The following is a 27,850-nucleotide window of genomic DNA, read 5'->3' as shown; positions in this document are numbered from 1 at the left end:
TATGTTTGTAGCAATAGCCAAAAATACATTGCATGGGTCAAAATGATTGATTTTTCTTTTATGCCAAAAATCATTAGGAAATTAAATAAAGATCATGTTCCATGAAGATTTGTGGTAAAATTCCTACTGTAAATGTATCAAAATGTAATTTTTGATTAGTAATATGCATTGTTAAGAACCTAATTTGGACAACTTTAAAGGTGATTTTCTCAGGATTTTGATTTTTTTGCACACTCAGATTCCAGATTTTCAAATAGATGTAACTCGGCCAAATATTGTCCTATCCTAACAAACCATACATCAATAGAAAGCTTATTTACTGAGCTTTCATATTATATATACATCTCAGTTTTGTAAAATTTAACCTTATGACTGGTTTTATGGTCCAGGGTCACATATTTACAATAGGCAATTGACAAAATATCTTTGGAACATGATCTTTACTTAATATCCTAATAAATTTTTGGCTATTGCTACAAATATTACCCTTGCATTCATATGTTTATCACTCATGTCAACTTTGCAAAAACCAGTCCTGCCCACTGAAAGCTGCATGGATATATTAACAGTAATGTGATATATGTGACCCTGGACCACAAAACCAGTCATAAGGTCAAATTTTACAAAACTGAGATATATGTTCAATAAATAAGCTTTCTATTGATGTATGGTTTGTTAGGATAGGGCCATATTTGGCTGAGATACAACTATTTGAAAATCTGGAATCTGAGGATGCAAAAAAATCAAAATGATTGGAAAAACACCTTTAAAGTTCTTCAAATTAAGTTCTTAACAATGCATATTACTAATCAAAAATTACATTTTGATATATTTATAGTAGGGATTTTACAAAAAATCTTCATGGAACATGATCTTTACTTAATTTCCTAATGATTTTTGGCATAAAAGAAAAATCAATAATTTTGACCCATACTATGTATTTTTGGCTATTTCTACAAATATACCCCAGCGACTTAAGACTGGTTTTGTGGTCCAGGGTCACATATAATTGATTAAAGGGGGCATCTGATGCCCATTTCCCAAGTTTTTATGATTCCTTAAAGTTTCATGAAATGTCTGTAACATACTTTAGTTAAAATCCCTCAACGGTCATGTAAAACAACACCCATTTACCTTGTCAAAAACAGCCCTGTTCACAATGACTTGTTTCAAAGCATGCCTCTCTAAATACTAATGAGCTACTGCTCACCCCACTCCTCTCTTCCGTGGGGCGTGGCTCAAAGGTGGTCTTATTTGAATAGCTAACTATCTACAGTACATAGAAATCGGCTGATAATTGAAATAGCTAGCAGGGAGACAGTTTAAGATCCAGACACAGTGCTCAAGTTACAAAAAAAAAAGTTCTACTACCCTGCATCTTGTCTTTTTAAGTGTGAATGGTCTTTAAGGCTGCATGTCCAAAACATAGCATATGTGACAAAAGTTTTTGTCATGCTGCAGAGCTACACACTGGAAAAAGAAATAGCTTGTTACTGGAAAAGTTACTATTGTCACTACTATTGTCAAGCTACTAAAATTTGACAAAAGTAAAAAAGACACACACACAAAAAAAGCTGAAAACTACATATAGGTAATATATCAAACCAAGTGGCATCAATTCTCCTTAAAGGTGCCATAGAATGCATTGACATTTGGATGTCCTGTCCATCACGTACTACTTGACTTTGCCACTTCCTGTGGATTTTTTTTTTCTGAGATTAAGCAACTAATAAAATTTTGGTCGACTAACGGTTAGTTGACTATTATGAGGAAGCCCTAATTAACAGCAAACTTTCATTTGTGGGTGAACTTTCCCTTTAAGTTCACACAGATGTGCTGGCAGAGTAAGTTGTAGTTCATCAAATTAAATCACAACTTGGCAACCAGAAATTGACAACACTTTTTGCCTTAATTTTAAAAAGTATATTTATTGCTTTTTTAAAACCTCAAAAATAATTTGCATGTACTTTTTTAAAAATGCAATAACAATGAGATGCCTGTTCTTCCAATGCTTTGGAATGTTTAATCTGTATTGATTGAGGAACTCAGCAAAAGAGCGGAAACCTCAGAGAGACCAGAATCAATGCCTACAGATGTCAGCTCGCTCACCCCGGTATTATGCGTGTTGTGTGTCTGTGTGTGAGTGTGTGTGTGTAATGACTGGTGAAACCTTTGACCCTGTGTATGTAATTGAACTGAGGCTGCAATCAGAACACAGCAGCTCAATCAAAGCACTCAGTGAGCCGACCTTAGGTCATCCGGTACACGCTGTCCCTTTGGTTGGCTTTCACTGCAAAACACCACATTTCTAGACAGCATGATGGACTGCTTTCTAATTACTCATTTAAATTAATTAGCTGCTTTTGTGTCACAACTGCATATTATATGTCATAAAAGGGCTTTGATATAAAACTATCCATTTAACCAAGTTATGACAAACTAAATGCAGAATGAAAATCCAATGCCTTGCATAATGTCAATAATTATATATTTTAATAGTGTTGTTCCCTTTTTCACATAAATCGTTTTAAAACTTTGAAGATTTAGCTATCCTTTATCTCATCTATCTTTAACTCACAATCTTGTCTCTCTCATCTATCTTTAACACAATGTTGAAAGAGATGATTTGCAGATTCTCAGAAAGCAAGTTAATTATTTAAAGCATGCATGAAGTAAACATCAGTGTGGATATTGTTAACTACAACAGCTAAAACTATTTCATTTTGAAATAGTTCAAATAAAGCTGAAAAAAATAAGTATTAAATTATTTTTTTTTGTATATAAATAAGTTTAAATCATTTGAGTATACTATAATAAAACTAAAACAGAACTAAAAATAAAGCTAAATAGAAATATAGAAAAAATAGGCAAAAAATAACTAATAAAAATGACGAAATAACATTTAAAAATCATTTTGAAATAGTTCAAATAAAGCTGAAATAAAATTAAAAATAAGTATTAAATGATGTTTTTGTATATAAATAAGTTAAAATTATTTGAGCATACTATAAAACTAAAACTGAACTAAAAATAAAGCTAAATAGAAATATGAAAAAAGGCAAAAATAACTAATAAAAATGACAAAAGAACATTTCAAAATAATTTTTAAATAGTTCAAATAAAGCTGAAATAAAATAAAAAAATAAGTATGAAATTATTTTGGTATATAAATAAGTTAAAATAATTGGAGCATACTATATTAAAACTAAAACAGAACTAAAAATAAAGCTAAATAGAAATATAGAAAAAATAGGCAAAAAATAACTAATAAAAATGACAAAAGAACATTTCAAAATAATTTTTAAATAGTTCAAATAAAGCTGAAATAAAATAAAAAATAAGTATTAAATGATTTTTTTGTATATAAATAAGTTAAAATCGTTTGAGTATACTATAATAAAACTAAAACAGAACTAAAAATAAAGCTAAATAGAAATATAGAAAAGATAGGCAAAAAATAACTAATAAAAATGACAAAATACCATTTAAAAATAATTTTGAAATAGTTCAAATAAAGCTGAAATAAAATAAAAAATAAGTATTAAATTATTTTTTTGTATATAAATAAGTTAAAATCGTTTGAGTATACTATAATAAAACTAAAACAGAACTAAAAATAAAGCTAAATAGAAATAGAGAAAAAATAGGCAAAAAATAACTAATAAAAATGACAAAATACCATTTAAAAATCATTTTGAAATAGTTCAAATAAAGCTGAAATAAAATAAAAAATAAGTATTAAATGATTTTTTGGTATATAAATAAGTTAAAATTGTTTGAGTATACTATAATAAAACTAAAACAGAACTAAAAATAAAGCTAAATAGAAATATAGAAAAAATAGGCAAAAAATAACTAATAAAAATGACGAAATAACATTTAAAAATCATTTTGAAATAGTTTAAATAAAAAAAGTAATAAATATTTTTTTTTTATATAAATAAGTTAAAATTATTTGAGTATACTATAATAAAACTAAAACAGAACTAAAAATAAAACTAAATAGAAATATAGAAAAAACTAATAAGAATCTTAAAACATAAAAATTAAATCTAATTCAAAATAAATACTAAAATAATTATATAAAAAATTTAAATATATAAAAATGACACAAATGTATAAAGTCTAAAGGTTAAGGGTCTTATTTAATGCTTGTGACATGGACTGACTTTCCAAAAGCAGAAGACAGACTCACATCTGCTGTGAGTCAGTGAAGGGACTTTGCCTTGAATGGTGTATCTGTAATATGATGTCATGTAATTAGGCCAAATGGTACTCGAGTGCTACGTTTCCTTTTTAGTGTGAGAGCCGTGTCAAAAACTCTAAGTGAAAACATGCTTTCTCCTGAGTACAATGGCAGCAGATCAAGTTAAACTCAAGTCCTCCTCATCTACTTATTATTTAATAAACTATTTATTATATAATTGTGGGATTCGTAAACACTACTATTTTAACAAACTATTACTTTCTCCAGTAAAAGAAAGCATTTAAAATGTTTCGGAGGCAGCCAAAAACAGGGGAAGTAACATTTTATATACAAAGACATTAAACACCAGACAGTGAAGATGTGCAGCCCTGTGTATTTTTTCTCCCAAAAAAATATATTATCCACCAAAATAGGAACAAAGGCTGCTGGTGAAAAAAGGCAGGACGAAAAAACCCAGGCGTTTTGAGTGTTCGTGTTGTCTGGCACGTCACATATTCAGCCCTACCTGTTGTTATTCAGTTGCTAGTGATATGAAGGTTGGAAGGAAATTTGTCCTCAATTGCTGGGAAAGCGTCCAAGAGTCGAAGCACTGACAATCTAAACTTGAACTAAGGCCCTTCATTTTCATTTATTCTCTGTGCAAACAGGCATCAACACGCTCTGATTTCACAGCAACACTGGTGGAGGACAAATATGCTGATTAAAGGCACAAAGTGCACGGTGTGAATTTACCGAGATCAATGAACAATTGACCCTCGCTGAAGCAGCCATTTGCAATTCTAAATGTGCAACAGCCAAGCAAATTCTTCGAATAAATCGTAATATGGTCAGAATCTGTCAATTCTTTCTATTAAGCAAGCTAACTTTTAGATTTCCAAAACTTTTGCAAGTTATGGTGTGACTAATAAATGACTTTACAACTGGGTTCTGATCACATGGTTTTAAAATGATAAACTGCTTCATTTGGATGTATTGACTGCAACAATGCCTGGCACCTTTTAAACAGCCTTGGTTTTTGAAGAAAAAAAGAAAATTGGACAAAAAGACAAAGATACAGGACTGTGTACTTAAAGAAATATGCATATTATACATTATATATACACTTGAGGTCAAAAGTTTACATACACCTTGGAAATTCTGCAAAATGTTCATTACTTTGCCAAAGTAAGAGAGATCATACAAAATGCATGTTGTTTTTTATTTAGTAGTTTGAAGATCAGGATAATTTTTTACTTATTTTGTGTTCTGGAAAACATCAAGCAAGTATCTTCTGTAGCTTCTGAAGGGCAATACTACATGAAATACTACATGATACTATATGATATTTAATAAAAAAAATGTCCACATCTTCATTCTGTTCAAAAGTTTTCACCCCCGGCTCTTAATGCATGTTTTTTTTTTCCTTCTGGAGCATCAGTGAGTGTTTGAACCTTCGGTAATAGTTGCATATGAGTCCCTCAGTTGTCCTCAGTGTAAAAAGATGGATCTCACAAACAGTCATTGTTAAAAAGGGTTCAAATACACAAAAATGCTGATAAACCAAAGAATTAGTGGGACCTGAAGGATGTTTTCTGAAGAAAAGAAGGCAGTTAAACTGTTCAGGATAAACAAAGGACTCATAAACAACTCACTAAACAAAAAAAACACAGCTGTGGATCATTCAGGTAACAACACAGTATTAAAAATTTAAAATTTTGAAAAGGGTTATTTTTATAAATTCAACTATTATTTTCTCTTGTGGATTTTATGTAAATGTCTTTCATGTAAAATATCTTATTCAGGTCAGGACTAAAACAAATATACAACATGCATTTTGTATGACCCCTCTTATTTTGGTATAATAATTAACATTTTACAGATTCTACAAGGTGTATGTAAACTTTTGACCTCAACTGTATTGATTGTGAGACTGACTCGATTATATAATTTGTGGTGTTTTATAGGAATGGGCGGAGCTTATGAGCTATTCTGGTTTGCTTTGCTCGCTGCGACTCTGTTCTGTACTACATTATGGGTAATGTAGTTTTTCATTACGAATTCCACTACTGAACACAACAATTTCAAAATAAGCTAAATTAATGCAAACACATGCAACTTAATAACAACCTCATAGCTCTTTAAAGGTCTATCTTTAAAGAGTTTATCTGTTATTGTTAAAAATCAATTTCTTTAGGAGAAAATGAATGGAGTTTTTACTTCTGGAACTCAACTGTTGGACTCTATTGTAAGGTGACTGACTGATTTCTTAATTGCCTAAAATGTCTGTGTTTGGCTTTGTTTTCCCATTGTTTTCATACTTGCTTAAAGTGATGACTTAAAAGTAATTTGACCAGTAGCGTGCATGCATTGTACATATCAACCAATTGTGGTTTGGGAAGGTGGGATCTACAGAAAATACATTTAATGTATGAGGACTGTAGAGAAAACGTTATTAGGTAAACAAAGCCAAACAATTTAAGTCAGACAATTTAAGCCATTAAGAAACCATAGCCAAATTAGAAACCAACACAAAGTGCTTCACAGGGAAAAATCAAATCAAAGCAAATTAAATTAAATACCAACTATACAAACACCACCAAATACCTAAAAAATTCAATAACAGCCAAACCATATGCGACCCTGGACCACAAAACCAGTCATAAGGGTCATTATCCATTGATAAATATTTGGCTGAGATACAACTATTTGAAAATCTGCAATCTGAGGGTGCAAAAAAATCTAAATATTGAGAACATCACCTTTAAAGTTGTCCAAATGAAGTTCTTAGCAATGCATATTACAAATAAAAAATTAAGTTGTGATATATTTATGGTAGGAAATGTATAAAATATCTTTATCCTTAATCTTAATCTCCTAATGATTTTTGATCATTTTGACCCATACAATGTACTAGTGGCTATTGCTACATAATATAGCTGTGCTACTAACAACTGCTTTTGTGTCACATATTGTTAACTAACAGCTTGTCTAAAAAGATGTGACTTTAAATGTTTAACTGGTGCAGACAAACATATGAACAGAGCTGGAAAAAACACCTCAGAAAGCATCTAATGAGTAGTGTTTCTGGCAAACCATATCATTGTTCTTCATCTACAGTACACAATAAGCTAAATTGCAGAGTTACCATTGACAAAGCAAACTAAATTATGGCTCACACCAATTGACATTCTTCCACCATGATTCTTTCACTGTCATGTTCCCAACTCGGAAAGCCAGGGACATTTTCCTTCACCTTGCAAACTTTGCCCAAAGCAAACTTTGGAAAACATCTTGCAATTTATTCGGACACGCCGCCCCAATAAATCATACGCTGCTAGCCGTGGCCTTTGCTTATTCTTATTTCCTATTTGACAATTGCCTCTGTTCTCTCCAAGACCAATAAGTGAGCAGACACCCTGCAGAATCATGAGCGAAACCAGCAGTGACCATGCTGAACAAATCATCCGTGGCGTTCGGAGCTTAGATAGTGAATATGCATTTAATATATTCCACAGGTCAGTGAGTTTCAGACCTCATTCGGCCATGGCAAACAGAATCATATGAAAGGCCACACATGCAACATACACGACCTTCAGCACCGAGGGCAAATACACTTGACGTACAGTAAATCAGTGTGGATTCTATATAGTACATGTTATAATATAATAAGGCAAAGTGTTTTAAAGGGTATAAATTCAGTGCCTTTAAGGTTGTTGATCACATGATCTACAACAGTCTGGTTTCACTGGAGCAGTGAGCTATTTGCTGAATTCCTCAGGCGAGGCATTTCAGGCGAATGAGAAAATACACGCGAGACCAAGAGCACACTTTCCGAAGTGCTCGCTTTCCATACATCCAAGGTGTGATATAATTTCCCCAATTCCATTAGCAGATGAACACTCCGCATCCCTGAATGAATACGGTGTCTCAATGGAATTGAATCGCTTCGATTTCATGCAATAGCCTTGCATTGCAAAACATGTTTCCTGATTATTATAAATCATCGTTTATTTTTATTTTTTTTCATCCCGTTCTGCAGATTGACAGCGATTAAATGGGAAATCTGTTAATAACTTGCACCTGGGAATGGCTCGGGCTACATGTCAGTCATGCCTTTTCTGAGGGCGCATGTGACTCTTCCATCCGTGAGGACAAAAGCGTCTTTCGGGATGAATGTGAACGAGTGCGGCTCTCCAAAGGATGGCTGGCATGGACTCAAATGAGGATCATTTAGGGCTTGTAAGCATCATATTTCTGGGTAATTTACAGGCATTTGCAGATGTCATGTCGTCAACACGTATTCGGAGGGCTGTCAAAAACCTTCACCCTTGATGAGGTGTTTGAAAACATGTCAAAGCTCAAATTTTCTTTTTATTTTGACACATGTTAGACTCATTTGAAACAAGTAAATCTGTGCAGCAGCCTATAGATTTACGTACTGCAGTAGACATGTCAGGCCATTCTTCTTGTCACGCTGAGTAAAAGTATGCTCCATACCATCAGAGTTATCTGTGCTACATATAACATCCATTTAGAGATAAGCTGAAGGTAAGTCATGGTAATAAATCTGCATTGTCTGGTTCACCACACATGGTTTAAACAGAGTTAAAGGTTATTTCACACTGTTTAACCACTATAATAATCAGTGGTGTATTCTTATGCTCATATTTAAGGGATAGTTCACCCAAAAATTGTTTATCTGCTTACCCCCAGGGCATGCAAGATGTAGGTGACTCTGTTTTTTTCAGTAGAACACACAGATTTTTTTAACTCAAACCGTTGCAGTCAGTCATATAATGGCATTCAATGGGATCCATGGCTTTGCGAGTCAAAAAAACATACACAGACAAAACCGAATTAAACTGTGTGGCTTGTGTCCATACATTGAGTTCTTAAGACATCAAACAATCAATATGTGCAAGAAACTAATATTATTAATATATTTTTTTGCTCCACTGCATTGTTCCTCTGATCCACTGCAATGTCCTGAGCGCGTTCACAACAGCCGGCACTCATTGTTTACACAGTGCAAAGAGATTGTGGGTACGACGGCTACTCAAAATGGTAATTACTTGTGCTTATCCTGATTGTTGCAACCAATTAAAAAACTAAAATATTACATTTGCTTGCGCAAACTCATCCAGGAGTGTTGACTTTTCACAGACTCCCAACTTTTAAGCCTGATCGTCTGATTTTATGTTTGCTTGCTCTTCTTCACGCGCCGGCTGTTGTGAACATGCTCAGAACAGTTGGACATTGCGGTGGATCAGATTAAAATAAAATAGATAAATGTGACCCTGGACCACAAAACCAGTCTTAAGTCGCTGGGGTATATTTGTAGCAATAGCCAAAAATACATTGTATGGAAAAATGATTTTAAGTAAAGATCATGTTCCATTAAGTTTTTTTTGTAAATTGCCTACCATAAATACATCAAAAATTTAATTTTGATTAGTAATATGCATTGCTAAGAACTTTATTTGGACAACTTTAATGATTTTCTTAATATTTCGATTTTGTTGCACCCTCAACTTCCAGATTTGTAAGTAGTTGTATCCCGGCCAAATATTTTCATATAATAAACCATCAATGAAAAGCTTATATATTAAGTTTTTAAATAATGTATAAATCTCATTTTTAAAAAAATTTACCCTTATGACTGGTTTTGTGGTCCAGGGTCTCATATAATGTTTAAACAGTCTATTATTAATTTATTAATAATATCTCTTCCGAATATAAATCTTGCTCACCGGACATATTTACTGTGTAAGTGGTCACAGTTCTCCTTTGCCATGAGTTTGATTGACAGGCGATCTAGCCAATCATAGCACCGAATCTGCCATTTTGTCTGACAAACAAACCAGGAGAGTAGACAGGAGAGTAGATTCATGCTGGTGGACTTGAACTTGAAAAATGGTGTGTATTGACATCTTTCAACAGCTGAAACAAGATACCTCCTGATGTTTATTTCGTGCTATAAACAATAAGAGGAAGAGACGACCAGTTCACAGGCTGCTTGAACTGAGGCGCTGCAGCAATCTGTCCTGACACATTAAACAGCAACAAAATGCTTTTTTGTGACCCTGGACCACAGATCCAGCCAAAAGGGTCAGATATTGAGAATTAAACATCTGAAATATCAAAGAAGCTTTCCATTGATGTATGGTTGGTTAGGATAATATTTGGCCGAGATACAACTATTTGAAAATCTGGATTCTGAGGGTGCAAAAAAAATCAAAATATTGAGGAAATCGCCTTTAAAGTTATCCAAATGAAGTTCTTAGCAATGCATATTACTAATCAAAAATTACATTTTGATATATTTACCAATCTAATGATTTTTGCAGAAAAGAAAACATGATCATTTTGACACATACAGTGTATTTTTGGCTACTGCTACAAATACTCCTGTGCTACATATTTCATGAATATCTCAAAAACTACAAAATTTAAAGCTGAGACTTTGTTTCATACCAAAAGTAACCTGATCTGTCTTGTACGTCAGTGTGTTGTCAGTTTTCTTTTTGTGTCCACAATGTATTTTTTACAGCATTAGAACATAACGTTTGATGAGAGAGTGCCATGGCTTGTTGGATATATATATATATATATGTGACCCTGGACCACAAAACCAGTCTTAAGTCGCTGGGGTATATTTGTAGCAATAGCCAAAAATACATTGTGTGGGTCAAAATTTTTGATTTTTCTTTTATGCCAAAAATCATTAGGAAATTAAGTAAAGATCATGTTCCATGAAGATTTTTTGTAAAATTCCTACTGTAAACATATCAAAATGTAATTTTTGATTTGTAATATGCATTGTTAAGAATCTAATTTGGACAACTTTAAAGGTGATTTTCTCAGTATTTTTGATTTTTTTGCATCCTCAGATTTCTGATTTCAAATAGATGTATCTCGGTCAAATATTGTCCTATCCTAATAAACCATACATCAATAGAAAGCTTATTTATTAAGCTTTCATATGATGTATAAATCTCAGTTTTGTCAAATTTAACCTTATGTCTGGTTTTGTGGTCCAGGGTCACATATATGCACTGCTGGTCAAAAGTTTGGGATCAGTAAGATTTTTAATGTATTTAAATATGTTTCTAATGCTTATCAAGGCTGTATATTTAATAAAAGCTACAGAAAATAATGTAATATTGTGAAATATTATTATGATGTAAAATAACATTCTTCTATTTTAATATACATTAAAAATCTAATATATTTTTATGATCAAAGCTGAATATTTCAGCATTATTACACCAGTATTCCGTGTCACATGATCCTTCAGAAATCATTCTAATATGCTGATTTATTACTTTTTTTATTATCAATGCTGGAAACAGTGTTGCTTAATATTTTTTGGAACCTGTGATACTTTTTTCAGGATTCTTTGATGAATAAAAAGTTAAAAATAACAGCATTTATTTTTCTAACAATATAAGCCTTTACTATCACTTATCATTTATCAATTTAACACATCCTTGCTAAATAAAAGTATTAATTTCTTTCAAAGAGAGACGGAAAGGAAAAAAAAAAATACTGAATCCAAACTCTGAACAAGGTGTTTATTGTTACAACACTTTTCTATTTTAAATAAATGCTGTTCTTTTTAATGTATCAAAGAATACTGAAAAAAAGTAAAAAGAATCACATGTTCCAAAAGAATTTTAAGCGGCACAACTGTTTCCAATATTGATAATTAATCAGCATATTAGAATGATTTCTGAAGGATCATGTGACACTGAAGACTGGAATGATGATGTTGAAAATTCAGCTTTGATCACAGGAATAAATTATATTTTAAACTATGTTAAAACAGAAAAGCACTATTTTAAATTGCATTAACATTTCACAATATTACAGTTTTTTTCTGTATTTTTAATCAAATAAATGCAGCCTTGATGAGCAGAAAAGTTGTTTTATAAGCATAAAAAATCTTACTGATATACACTACCAGTCAAAAGTTTGGACATAGTTCCCCATCAAAGAGAATGGGGAAGTGTGTCCAAACTTTTGACTGGTAATATATATATATATATATATATATATATATATATATATATATATATATATAGATAGATAGATAGATATAGAAGGACATTACTTATTGCTTGTTATTCTCTTGAGTCTTTTCCCACCAGATAAGGCTGTGCCCAAGAATAAACCACATACTTTCACTAACTTCTTAAAATCGTTTTTAGAAAAGGCATGCAGTTTGTTCACTGGCCAATCCAAAAAAGAAAGATAAATGTGCTCACTTAGCTGGAAACAATTTGGGATTAAACATGTTTACAATAACGATTTGAACAAACTCCTGGAGACTTACAGTGCATTAAAGAACAGAGCCGAAGTATATCATCAAAACATCATCTTTAAACCAAGAGCCAGTAAGCAACCTCCCAGTAGCGACTACCAAAAACACCCTTGAAATCACTTAGCAAAGCCCTGGAAGGCACCCAAGACACCCTCACATTGTAGGCGAACACCGCACACATTTTCTTCAGACGAAGTAAAAACTGTAATTTCAACAGAAAGGCAAACATTAATCACCATGTTGCCTCAACTAATCTTTTGATCAACTAAACCAAATCTTTCCTCCAAAACCAGCATCAAAGACTTGCTGCTGTTTGTTTCTGGCTATGTTATCATTATTTCAGCTGGAAGTCTCCAGGGCGAGGTGAACTACGTGCCCGGCTGGATTTATCACCGCCGAGCAGATACAGTTGATAATCCCAGAAAGCAGGGCTCCCGTTAAGAGCAGCGCTGGGTTTCCCCGTCCCTCGAGGCCTCGGCCGGACCGCTCAGAGCCGCTGGAGGAGTGCCAGCTCACACCAAAGTGCTTTCTGGTCTTTCTGCCACGGCTAACACAGAAATGCACGTAATACACCAGAGACCGTGCACCTTTAGTTCTAGAGATCATATATAAAGCAGGGCTATTTGTGTGTAACACCAAATGAAATTGTATTGTATGGAACAAGAGGGTTTGCGTGCTCTTTCAGACCGGGGGCATAAATTGTGCATGACTTCTCACGACTGCATCTTATTAGGAGGGAGTCAGGTCATCTATATCAAAGACCCATCGCCTCGCTCATAGCAGCGGTTCACAGGTCACTTCAATAGTAAAGTTCACAACAGCGGGGTAATTTGCAGGTTGAGTTGCAGAGATCAAAAGGCCGTGGAATCTCTAAAATAGCATGTCTGAACATGTTCACGCAGAGAAAGAAAGGAAAAGCATCCTCTTGTCTCGGTCCTTCATTCTCATTTAATGTTTGCTTCAAGGCATCTCTTCTATGGGCGCTTTGGGCCGTGTACTTTTCACACTGCCATTGCATTATTTTGTTTGTCTTTTAAAAGCAACAGAGGACAATATTTTGCATTGCAGGAGGATTCTGTCATTTTTCTGAAACATTGCTTTCTCCACATATCAAATTATATGTCATGCTTAATTTAATCTCAAGCGCTTCACTAACACTGTAGTTTCCTTAGTAACCAAGTAACTAACTAAAAGTTAACTTTGATTAACTTTCATGAGGGGAAACTGTTAGTCATCATGTATGCCACAAATAATTTGTGCAAAACCATTTAATAAATGAATGTCTGGGAGAAGGGTACAACAACAAAAAAGCAAGTAGCAAGTAGCAAGTTTGTAAATACATATCTAAATCAGTAAATTTGTAAATAAATAAATGTAATTGCATATAATTAAATGACTAAATGAATAAATGTCACTGTCAGTACATAAATAAAACGTAATTGCAAGCAAGCTAATAAATAAATAAAATTTAATTGCAAGCATGCAAATAAATAAATAAATAAATAAATAAATGTCATAGCAAAAACTCTCCAAAACTGTCCAGTGTCATCTGCATGTAACAACCAGATAAAATAAAATTAAATGTAAAATAAAATAAAATGATAACAATGAACCCCTGGGGAATAAAAGTTACTCAAATACACTGAAACACCCATTAACATAGATTCCAATAAATCTTCTTGCATGCTGGGATTCACCTCTAAAAATGTACCTCTATAAAATTGAATTTCAAGCAAGCATGCATATAATAAATAAATATAAAAATATCACATCAAAAACTCTGTAAAACTCTGCAGTTCATCTGCACATAACAAGCAATAAAATAAAATAAATGAAATATTTATTAAAAACACTTTAACTGAATCTTCTTGCACACTGGAATTCACCTCTAAAATTCACCTCAATAATATTTAATTGCAAGCATGCAAATAAATAAATAAACGTCACTGCAAAAAATCTCCAAACTTGGCCAGTGTCATCTGCATATAACAACCAGATAATAAAATAAAATAAAACAAATACAAACAAACCATTTATTTCCCAGAACCCCTGGGAAATAAAAGTTACTCAAATGGGAGTACTCACACTGGGATTCACCTCTATAAAATTTTATTGTAAGCAAGCATGCATATAATAAATAAATAAATATAAAAATGTCACTGCAAAAACTCTCCAAAACCTTCCAGTGTTATCTGCATATAACAAGCAGATAAAAAAATAAATAATAAAAATTCTAAAAAAACAAACCTTGGAAAAAAAGTGCCTAACACTGAAAACACCATTAACATAAAATCACCTCTATTCACCTGCAAGAATGCAAATAAATAAATGTTTGTTGTAATAAAGATCAACCCCTGGGAAATAAAAGTGCCTAAAATACACTGAAACACCCATTGACAGATTAAACTAAATCTTCTTGCATGCTGGGATTCACCTCTCACGATGACGCAGTCGACAGGCTCTAATGATGAAATGATGATCTTTAAATTTAATTATGCATTGGTAGCCATCATTCTTTCTAAATTTATGCCTGCTCTGATTAACGTTACCATGCGATGATAGTCTCAAAACACAACATCAAAGAATTCCTCGCCTAAGCATGCCAAAGGCCCGGAATAACCCCTGCTGTCTTCTTCAGCATAAACTGCAGTCACTTCCAAGACACTCTGGAGAGATTCTTCAAGAAGAGTGGCGATCCAGAGCGCCGTATGCAGTGACAGAGGGATAAGGAGTACGGCCTTCACCAGAGAGAGGGACATTCTGCAGATAAGCTACTCAAAGGAGGGGGATATTGCCGTGTGGTTTGTTGTGATATCGAACGCACGGTGATATCAGCGATGTTTGCCGGTATGAATAAGAATGTTTGGAGAGACAATGCGTCCTCCGCGATGAAGTGTTACTCTGCGGGTGCAGTGATGATCACACACTAAGACTGCGGTGTTGTGTTTCCTCAACGGGGGATCTGACAGCTTTGTAAGACACACTAGAACTCTGGATTGCTGTCAGAGCTCCTCTTCTTTACCGCAATTTTATTTGGGCTGCAAGAATAAAACTGGTTCCAGAATGAATCTCCCTTTCTTTATTTCACATTTCAGGTCTAGTAGTGCAATTTAAAATTCTTGCAATTAAGATTGACTTTTTACTAACAAAAGAGTCAATCAACAGTATAGTACGTTTACATAGGCCTTGCAGAATCTGCAAAATGTTAACTATTTTAGCAAAATAATAGCAATCATACTAAATGCATGTTATTTTTTATTTAGTACTGACCTGAATAAGATATTAGACATTAAAAACATTTGCATTTAGTCCACAAAAGAAAATAATAGTTTAATTTATAAAAATGATCCAGTTCAAAGTTTACATATGCTTGATTCTTTGTTTTGAACAGTTAAACTGCCTGCTGTTCTTTAGAAAATTCCTTCAGGTCCCACAAATTCTTTGGTTTTTCAGCATTTTTGTGTATTTGAACCCTTTCCAACAATGACTGTATGATTTTGAGATCCATTATTAAACATTGAGGACAACTGAGATACTCATTTCAACTATTATTATCTCTTGTGTACTATATATAAGCATCTTTTATGTGAAATATCTTACTCAGCTCAGTACTAAAAAAAATAATATGCATTTTGTATGATCCCTCTTATTTCGCTAAAATAATTAACATTTTTCAGATTCCACAAGGTGTATGTAAACTTTTGACCTCAACTGTAGATTAGTGTTAATTTCGTCACCTATTTTTAATTTAGTCTTAGTCTTAGTCTTGTGCCAAATGTCCTTGTTAGTTTTAGTCATATTTAGTTATTCACATATCTTTTTTTGTTAGTCAAGTTTTAGTCGACGAAAAGTCTCGTCATTTTAGTCTAGTTTTAGTCAAAATCAAACTCAAGGTATCTTAGTCAAGTTTTAGTCGACTAAAAGTCTTTTAATTTTAGTCTAGTTTTAGTCAAAAAAGAAGTCAATATATTTTAGTCTAGGTTTAGTCAAAAAATTGTAGTCTTTTTTAAAAATAACATAACAATAAATAACTAACTAATAAAAATAATAATAAATAACTGAGATTATTACTGATACACATTTCAGTAAAAAAAAGTGTTTCACATATCTCAAACATTGGTTAAATGTCATAATTACCTGACAAAATACACTTGTTGTATGATTTTTGTTGAATGCAAATGTTAAACGTGTCTGGTTTTCAATTTCTGATTTAGGAGACACATTCACAAATGATTAACCCTTTCAGTGGTGAGTTTAAAATATTCTAGCGGACCCCTTATTTTAGAACGTTCGTCCTTATTGTTTCCATGGCGACGCATCAAGCTTGTCACGTGACACAACACAGACACAATAACACTGTATGACAGATAGATCGCTTTTATTTCGTTTTTCCTTTTTTTCCAGAATACTCACACACTTGCTTACCATGCCATGAACTATCTAATATTCCGATTCACAAATATGTATGAATTAGTATGTTTCGTCGTTTAAAACCCTATATAAATGATCTGGGTCGTAATCTGTAACGTGAGATGGGCGCGGCCATGTTTGTTCGCGCTGCCGTTCAGAGAGAGTCCTGTCAGCCGTATTTACAGCACATATACATTCATCCGTTTCTCCCGAAATACATGCAAGTAAGTGGCCGGTGAACTAGAAGAGGAATAGAGTGAACTTTTTAGTTACTAAGCCTATGTGTATGTGACATGAATAAAACACATCGGCAAATTATATTTGAATAGATTGTTATTTGCTGCTTCCATAGACCTATGTGTGTATTTTACAAACTCTAAATGTCTCCTTTTACTAGTACTTATGTGTATTTAAATGTCTGAAACCTAAAATAAGCGTTATGTGGTTAAAAACACTGCATAGTTGTGATTGTATGACAAGCGCAGAGCTCGTCCGTCTCATGGCTCAGCGCCAGCCAGTTTGAATATTTTAAAGCCGTAACAGCTGATGAAAAAGCAGAGACGATTGTAGACGAAAATGAAGAGAGATTTTATCTTAGTTTTTATTTTATGCAAAACATTTTCGTCTCGTCTTTTTTCGTCAACAATAATGCATGTTAATTTAGTTTTAGTCAGCGTTTTTGGACAGTGGTGCAGTCTAGTCATCGTCTCGTCTTAGTCATGAAAAAAAAGGTCGTTGACGAACATATTTCGTCTCGTCTCGTCTGACGAAATTAACACTACTGTAGATGCATCCATATTGCACAATTTCAGTTCAATGCACAATTAAGTAAATAGTGTCTTTGAAAAAAATCATTCTGTATGCCGAACTACTTCTTACGCAATGGTTTCGAATCTGAATTTGACAGATGATCCCTTATTACTAATTCGAAAACATCACTTTAGAATTAGTAACGAAGGAACGTTGAGTTGCTTTATTGAAATCTTATTGTATTACTATATTAAAAGATTATTGTATTATGTACAGTAGAGTACTATTAGAGATCGAGTGTGATTACCTCCATCTGATACAGCATTTATTCTCATATTCACAATAAAACATTAGTTTGTTGAACGTCCACTGAGGAAAGCTCATCTTTATCGTAGTATCCTTTCATCTGTTAAGGGTGATTTCTGATGACTGCGTCTTACAAACTGTTGCTGGAAGTGAAAATAACTTCCTTATTCATAACCCTTTTTCAGTCTCTTTCAAAATAAAAATCTTTACTGCTAACTCACTCATAAAAACAGGCTATTTTCACAATGGCGGAATAATGAAAGAAAAATTACCATCAGTAATACACCTTTTCTCAATAGCAAATACTATTATATACTACTATCATTTATTTAAAATAATAGTCATTGCATAATAACATTTAATAAACAACAGCCTTTATAAAAGCTGCTAAGCAATTCAGTCAATAGTACAAAGGCAGCGCTCTGATATACAGCATTAAATAGCACCAAATAGATGAGATTTTACCCTCAGCCAATTTTGCTCTGGAATGAATAATAGATTAACGAGATCAAAGACTGCCTGTTAGATTTGCCCAAATGAATTATATCTCATGTTTAAGCACTATAAAGAAAAGATCTGGCCAATGTAAGGCTGCTCAATGCGGATTCATGAGAGCTGAATGGCCACTGATGCCCTGGAGCTCACATCTCCAAGAAAGCAAATTATCAAATAAACTGCATATTTGAAATATAAACAAGTACATTCTCAACTAAAATACTCTTAAAACTACATTTTGTGAGACAAAAACAGTATTATTTATTAAATTATAGTGGATTTGGGCGTCTGCCATGATGCTCACTGTGAGAATTACCACAAGCAAAACAAACGGTCATAAATACACCTTTACTCAGCACTCTGTATGTAAACAGAAACACAACAGCAACATAAAGACCACTGGACGCTGAGCAATGAGGAACACACACTCACAACTATTTATAAGTGTCATTACTGTGTCATTTAGTGGCGTGAGACTCAGTGATGTCAGAGGATATTGAGGGTTTGTAAGCAGATACCGGAAGAGAGAAAGCTGATGCCAACATAGAAAACCATATTTCCTCTGTCCTGCTGAGCAAACAGGCTCAAATCCTCTGGAGACCTTCAAGTCCCCCGATATTTGAAGTAGCTTCCCCAGAAATACCAGAAAGATCACATTCCTGTGATTTTAGAGGGAACCAATGCATTTACAGCTGTGACATTTCGAAAAAAGGAGGTCGCTGAGGTGAACATATGGTAGTATGTCAATGTTGTACCAAGCAAGTGAATTCATACAAAGGCCTCAGGGCAGGGTTAAAACACTATTCACTGATTTATGCATGAACCAGGTCTATTTATAAACCATCTTGGGCTTCGATGTCGCCTAAAACATGCTAAAGGAAAAGACAGATGATGGTGTTGGTGCTCTAACCTCTCATTGGTATCTACTTCTTCCATCTCAGGCATCTGGCCGGTGGAACTCAGATTCATGTACCCGTAGATGCGGAGCGGCCCTGCGAAAAGAGGAGAAACAGAGGTTACGGTGATGGAGCGGTCAGGACACAGCATCTGTTTTAACTCGTAAATCATCAGTTTATTTCACACAGGCTGTTGTCATGATTTGCTGTTGTCGTTTTCTCCGTTCAGATGACAAAAATAGCTGCTCAATGAAATCGGGTCAGGCTAAATTTAAAAGGAAGGAAAATATATCAGTGGATGATGTGTGTTATCTATTAACCCCGGGATCAATGTGAAAGACTGGATGTAATGTGACAGGAAAAAATTTACAACTGTTGTTGAATGTCAAGTGCCACAGAAGAGGGTAAAATGACATATGAGATCATCAGCCTGTTTATATGAAAACAAGGAACCTGCTAGAAAAGTAAACGAAAAATGCATCGTTTCTAGTTTTATTCATAATACATAAGAACTTACAAAACAACTTTGCAAAGAATGCACTCAAAAAGAGTACAAAGAATTTTTTTTCAAAATGGAAATGAAACATAAATGATATTATATGTTTTTGTAATTGCATGGGAACCCTGCTGATAAACTCTGAGTTGTTATTGGTTTAACTTACATGCTCAACAAACACTGCTGATTGCATGGGCGTGGAGAACTCAGAGTTAAGGAGTTACCAGTAACTTCAGGTTTGTTATGAACTCAACCCCCAGTGCGCCAAACAATAAATTCAAGGCTTACGTAAAACCTTAATGGCCATATTTAAAACCAGGTTTTACTCTGCGTGGTCAAGGTAAATTAGGTCGCATACAGTATTGTATTGTACTTTATGATGACACATAATCTCCTGAAAATGAATATAGCCTTTCTGCTGCATTCTCATGTGGCCGGAGGAGCAATATAATCTCATCTAAAGGGATAATTCAACCAAAAATAGAAATCCTGCCAGCATTGCTCAACCTCATAATGGTCCAAACGTGACATCTAATTTATGGCATATCTGAATGTACATAAACACAGAGCAATACAGTTGAGGTCAAAGTTTTACAGAATCGGCCAAATGTATCACACAAATCATACAAAATGCATTTTATTGTTTATTTAGACCTGAATAAGATATTTTACATAAAAGATGTTTACATATAGTCTATAAAAGAAAATAATAATTGAATTTATAAAAATGACCTGATTCAAAAGTTTACATCCCCTTGATTCGTAATATTGTGTTGTTACCTGAATGATCCACAGCTGCGTTTTTATGTTTAGTGACAGTTGTTAACGAGTCCCTTGTTCGTCCTGAACAGTTAAACAGCCTTCTGTTCTACCATAAAAAAAAGGTTCCAGAAATTCTATGGTTTTTCAGCATTTTTGTGTATTTTGAACCCTTTCCAACAATGACTGTATGATTTTGAGATATATCTTTTCACACTGAGGACAGCTGAGGGACTCATATGCAACTATTACAGAAGATTCAAACACTCACTGATGCTCCAGAAGAAAAAAAACATTCATTAAGAGAGAGAGAAAACTTTTTGAATTTGAAGATCAGGGTAAATTTAATTATTTGTTTTCTGGCAAACATGAAACTATCTTCTGTAGCCTCTTAAAGGCAGTACTAAATGGAAAAAAAAATATGATATTTAGCCAATATCAATAAGAAAATTGTACACATCTCCATTCTCAAAAGTTTTCACCCCCCGGATCTTAATGCATGGTTATTCCTTCTGGAGCATCAGTAAGCATTTGAACCTTCTGTAATAGTTGCATATGAGTCCCTCAGTTGTCCTCAGAGTGAAAAGATGGATCTCAAAGTCATACAGTCATTGTTGGAAAGGGTTTGCAAAGAATTTGTGGGACCTGAAGGATTTTTCTGAAGAACAGCAGGCAGTTTAAATGTTCAGGACAAACAAGGGACTCATGAACAACTATCATTAAACAAAAGAGAATCCTATTAATGCCACTTCCTATTCATTTCTTCTTCTTCGACTGTCATACAACTTTGGCAGAAATTCAATGACATTAGATCCATAATGTGACTGGTTATCAAAACACACGTGATCAAAACTGACCTTTACACTTTTACTAAAGGAAGGGATGTGAAAGCTGGTAATTCCCCATAAGATCTCAGGTGGAACAACGTGAGGGTGATAGTGGTGATAAATAAGAACAGAAATATAACTAATATAAAATAAATACAGCTAGTTTTTTTTACTAACCTAACATGAACATTTACAAGGTTAAGAATACCATTTGTGCATCAGAACTATAAGCTCTCAAGACTTCAAGAGTTCCAAGGGCATTTATGAGAGGTTTGATTCATTCAGCTGGAGTGAGCTCCATGTCAAATGAATTGTCTCCTGTTTTCTTTCACATCTGAAGCAAGGAGATTTGTAACTGCAATAAGTGTCTGGGTTCGGCTCATGCACAGACGTATAAATCCATGCTGGCACAATAACAGCAGCTCTGCAGTTGGGACACACGCATACACACACACACACACACACACACACACACACACACACACACACACACACACACACACACACACAGAGGGAGAGGGGGGTCTGGTAAAGGTTTACAGTAAATGTGGCTGGACTGGTGGGATTCTCATCATCATCAGCTCTGCCTGAGAGGAGAATTCCAGCATGAGGCCACCAACATGGATGTTACACCTCCAGACAGGACACGATTTGCCTGGTAAGTGGCTAGTCTGTGTTTTACATTCTCCTGAACCTACAAACAGCCACACAAGGCTCTACTGATTCATACACACATTGACACCCAGAATGACACCCAATCATCACCATCAGGTTTAAGTGACTACACACCCACCTTGGGTGTGCGATATTTATCATATGTGATAATATCGTAATTGTTGTTTTAATGATATGCGAGCTGACATTATCAAGAATGCCACTCCCTTTAGAATAAACAAACAAAAACACATCTTTCTAGAAAGTTCAAAAGCATTCACTGAGCGATCAAGCCTGTTAGAATGCATTTAAAATGCCGCTATAATTCAAATTATGAAAGCAAAAAAAAAAAATAGCCTGTATGGGTTTTTGTTTTTTATAAATATTACAGCATGAGCACAATCACAAATGCAAAATTTATTTCACACAGCAGTTCAACAAACAAGAAGTTTATACTGAGTAAAGTTACATTTTAGACACAAAATTGTCTGTTTTATTTTGTTTGACCAATGAAAAAGTTCCAAACAAAGCCGGAGCAGAACATTTGTGCATCTCAGCATTTCGTTTCTGAATGAATTTGTTTTTTAATTAATCAGTTGAGTCAATGATTAAATGATTCATTCCTAAAGACAAGTCACTGGCTTCGTTTCTAAATAAATCAACCGTTTTGAACAAATCGATTGAATAAATGATTCACTGAATCACTCATTGTCCCCAGCAACTGGTGGTTTTGGTGTCATATGTGACCCTGGACTAGGGCTGTCGCGGTTAAGGAATTTCCCTTGCGGTAATTTTGAGTGGCTCAGTAGCGCGGTATGCGGTATTACCGCCATATATATATATATATATATATATATATATATATATATAATTGTGTGTAGGCTGTTACAATGTAAGGTCATGTTCAGAAATCAATAAACCGAAACCAAATCGCGTTGATACATGAAGTGAAGTAAACCGAAACCAAATCGCGTTGATACATGAAGTGAAGTAAACCGAAACCAAATCACGTTGATACATGAAGTAAAGTAAACAGTACTTACATAGAAACCTAGCCAGAAAGAAATGCAAATTTTGAAGAAAAATGTCAGACATATTTAGAGGCTTTGCATCTGAAATTTTCGTATATACAACAGGTAGCGCGCACCCTCGAGTCTGACTGGACAAGAGACTTTCTGTCAGTATTTCACCTGCGTGTTCTAGACGAGCTGTCAGTGAGTGCAGTTTCATTTTTACGCCACAAGATGGAGGCAAGAGACTATCTTTAAGTCTTTAAATCGTTCATTCAACTACACCTTCAAAAACGTTTATTTATTCAAAGAGAGACGTAATGAAACACGAAGTTGAAATCATTTTAACTTTAATCGCCACTTTTAAAGGCTCAGCTGACCAGCAGAGCATCGATGTTGGGACAGAGATTTCACTTTCCTTGGACATGACAAGCTAGTTTCACATACATACCTGACTTGGTCTGAAAGACAGACGCAGGTAATCGCACAAGCTCAGTCGATCTCTCTCTCATTCGCTGTCTGTTTAGGCTTGTTAAGTGCATATCTACTGAGCCTCATAATAAACACATTATGTTATCATTACTAACTTATTACTAATTTAATATTCAGCACACAGGCATTAAGTGAGAAGGGCAAATCCTTAGGAAAAAAGAAAACAGGCAAATATCGCGGTTGCTGCGGTTGTTGTTCCTCTGCGGTTATGCACGTCAATAGCGCGGTATTGCGATATTGCGGTTATCGCGACAGCCCTACCCTGGACCACAAAACCAGTCATAAGGGTCAATTTTTTTAAAATGTATGGTTGTTAGGATAGGACAAACCATACTAACTGAGGCACAGCTATTCGAAACAATGGAATCTGAGGGTGCAAAAAAAATCTAAATACTGAGAAAATCGCAAGTTGTCCAAATGAAGTTCTTGCATATTACTAATCAAAAATTAAGTTTTGATATATTTATAGAAGAACATTTACAAAATATCCTAATGGAACATGATCTTTACTTGATATTCTAATGATTTTTGGCATAAAATAAAATCGATAATTTTGACCCATACAATGTGTTTTTGGCTGTTACTAAAAACATACCCGTGCTTCTTAAGACTGGTTTTGTGGTCCAGAGTCACATGTTTATTTTTCCTTAACAGGCCTAAGGTACCAGCACAAAAACACACTCTGCAAAATATTGTTTAATTATCATTATTTAAATAAAAAGATAATCACAATAAATATCAAGATATAATTTTTGTCATCCACTAACATAAAGAGGTCATAAGTTCTGACGTAATCTAATAAACACACGCAGACAAGAAGAAATGGCTAAAACTAACAGCACCTGAAGCGGCTTGCCAAATGCTATTAGTTTTAGCACAACACACGCCAAGCAAACGCCAAAGTCATAAAACACAGACAAGGTTTGTTCTAACTCACAGTCCCTTTCGATTTTTATTTGCTTGCAAGTGACTTCAAAAGCCATTTAAAATTGGAGTGAATTAAATAAACCGGATGCTTATGAAATCTGAAAGCTTCAAAATGTGCTTGGCCCACAAGGGGCTTTCTAATCAAGTCTAGAGTGGCACGTAAAAATGGAAGGGGAAAAAAACTCCTCAGTATTTATAATTCAGCTCCTTTAGAAGCAATTCTTGACGTAGTCGGCTTAGAAAAGCTGCACATATCACGCAGCACAGTTTAATTAAAATATTACGTGTTTCAACCTTCAAGTAGACACTTTAACAAAGGACGTGTAGAAGATGCACAGGATGTACAGGATGCAAGATGTGGAGGTGTCATTGCTGCTGATAGGTGATACCGGGCAAAGAATAATATTTCAGTTTTTTGCAGTGATCAATGTCTTATCTGTATAGATATGCAGGATCGTTGTGCTGGTGAAACTTTTCTAGAATCTGCCTTTATCCGTCTTAAGTTACATTGGTGGAAGTAGTCCCGGATTCACGGCATGCCACAAACCATAGCACATTTTGATATTGCAAGCTGGTGAAAAACACTAGCTTTAATCTTAGCATATGATCACTTTTTTTAAAGGAATAGTGCACCTGAAAATGAAAATGCTGTATTTACACAGTCTCATGTCATTCTGTTCATTTTAAATGATAGCTTTGCGTGTAACACACCAAAATTCAAGTATTCCTTTTTGTCGTAGCTCTTATTTCTGGTCTTGTCACAATAAAAAAAAGCATGTTTCCCTTACGAAAAAAGACGTTTATTCAAGTGTGCTATTGGTATACTTCTTTTAAACTAATAAATAGGAAGTATACTTTCAGTCTACTTTTTATGTACTTCTCAGAAATATACTTAATATGACATTTAAGTATACTTGACTTATACTAGAAAAAGTCTAAATATACTTGAGCTCTACTATCCGTGTGTTCATTGTTATATGCACTATTACACATCTTCAAAACACAAGTGAAGAAGAAACCAAAACAACAGATGATTCTACATGTAATTTAACAAAATCGTCTGACCTAAAAAAGCATCAAAACCATAGATATGTAAAACTGTGTAACATTATGGAATAAAAATGTCGACCTATGAAGAGGTAAAAATGACTGTCAAGCTTTGGGTGATGATCAATTCCATCTGCGTTTTGATTATTATGTATAATCTTATTTAATTTTTAGTTTTTTGTTCAAAATGTTGTTTATTCATTTATTTTTTTCATTTATGAAACTTATTCAAGTGTTTATGAAAAAGAATGCATGAAGCTAGAATATTTTTTTTTTGGTTTACAAGCAGATACCCTGCCCTTTCTTTTGATGTTTTGCATGTTCAGATATTCATATAACAAAATATATACAAATTAATACCTAAATAGGGACATAGTAGTATACCAAAAGTATAATGTAAAGTTCACTTCAAGAAAACTTATTATTATACTTGCTTTACAAAATCACTAAACTAGTAGTTTAAGACTATACTTCAAAGTGCACTAAAAATGCATAAAAAGTATTTAATTAGTTCACTTTTAGTATACTTGCAGTACAACCTAAAAACATAGATGTAAACTAGTTGTGTACTCAAAGTTTACTGACGTTATACTTAAAAGTATACTTTTATATACTAGAAAGTGGGCCAATTTAGTCCCAAGGAGTATTGAAATAGTACACTTAATGGTACACTAATAGTACACTGATATTTGTATACTTACTACATAAAGTATACTTAATAAAATAAACTTGAAATATACTTCTTTTTGGTAAGGGTTGCAAACTTCATTGGTTTATATGCGTCTTGTATGTGGCAGGTTTGAATAAGCCAATGTATGTGAATGCCAATGCTTGAGCGATTGAGAGCTATAAAGACATTTCTTTGTTCATCAAATATGGTATCTTTGAGAGCGCCTGCATATTTGACCTGTATATTTTTACAATCATCAAAACTTAGATTTGTACTGAAATTACCTGTTTAGATGGCCCTTCCTGATCTATGTGGGCGGATCTTGGCCAGAATAAGCTTCAGAATTAATCATATTTTATGCTACACAAGACATGGCGGCATGATATAAAGTCAGTATGAAACAGGACCTTTTCACTCTTTTTTCCCAAATCAAACAAGATATTCAACAAAGAAATAAAAGAACTGATAGGGTCATGACAGTAGGCTTAAAGCAGTAGTTTACTTCCAGAGCAAAAATGTACAGATAATTTACTCACCCCGTTGTCATTGAAGATATGTCTTTCTTTCTTCGGTTGTAAAGAAATTATGTTTTTTGAGGAAAACATTTCAGGAGTTATCCCCATATAGCGGACTTCAATGGTGCCCACGAGTTTGAACTTCCAAAATGCAGTTTTAATGGAGCTTCAAAGGGCTCTAAACGATCCCAGCCGAGAAATAAGGGTCTTATCTAGCGAAACAATTGGTCGTTTTCTAAAAAAAATGAAAATGTATATACTTTTAAACCTTAAATGCTCATCTTGTCTAGTTCTGCCATGCGATAAGACCCTTCTTCCTCGGCTGGGATTGTTTAGAGCCTTTTGAAGCTGCATTGAAACTGCATTTTGGAAATTCACATAGAAGTTCACTATATGGAGAAAAATCCCGAAATGTTTTCCTCAAAAAGCATGATTTCTTTACGACTGAAGAAAGAACGATAACAACGCGTTAGTACATTATCTGTACATTTTTGTTCTGGAAGTGAACTAATTCTTTAAGTAACAGGGAAAAGTAAGAGGGTTTCACAACATTAGTCTAAAAGGAAAGTCATTTTGGAGACAGAGCAAGTCAATGCTTTTTAATAAATTATGATTTTTTTTTATTTGGAACAGTGCGCACCAATGTTAATCTTTAAACAGACTTGAAGTCAGCAGTGTTGGGGAAAGTTACTTTTAGAAGTAATGCAATACAACATTGCGTTACTCCGTAAAAAAGTAACAAATTACAATGCATTACATTACTTTTGCATTACTTTTCAAATCTGGGCAGGGCTAGCTGTTTGTTTTTTTAATATAAAAAGTTCTATTTTAGGTAAATGTGAAAGCCCTTTCACACCAAAAAGTGAAATGAATGAGCAAGCCTCAGGCTGAAGGAAAAGTAAATTCACGTCTGTACAGCAGAATGCAGGGGAAGAAAGTTCAACACTCTTCAGCAATACAAAGATAAAGCACAAATGTTAGTTTATCTAAAGTCATTTTTGCTTATCAGTATGATTGAATTTGATAATTGAAACTCAGAAGCAAAGACTCTGGTTAATAAAAATGGGATTAAGCACATCAAGGATAT

General features: G+C 34.0%; 1 protein-coding gene across 1 annotated transcript in view; it reads right to left on the bottom strand.

The window, feature by feature from the left end:
- The window catches only part of htr4 (5-hydroxytryptamine receptor 4), a 173,255-nt gene that overhangs the window by 120,659 nt on the left and 24,746 nt on the right, over positions 1–27,850 (bottom strand). The window contains exon 2 of the mRNA XM_073821097.1: positions 19,381–19,462. Coding sequence (XP_073677198.1) covers positions 19,381–19,462 — 82 coding nt within the window. The remainder of the gene's footprint in view (positions 1–19,380; positions 19,463–27,850) is intronic.

This window comes from Garra rufa, chromosome 16 (genome assembly GCF_049309525.1).
Source record: "Garra rufa chromosome 16, GarRuf1.0, whole genome shotgun sequence".
Classification (NCBI taxonomy): Eukaryota; Metazoa; Chordata; class Actinopteri; order Cypriniformes; family Cyprinidae; genus Garra; species Garra rufa.
Note: the sequence above shows the minus strand (reverse complement) of the source record. Positions and strands in the feature narration are given on the sequence as shown.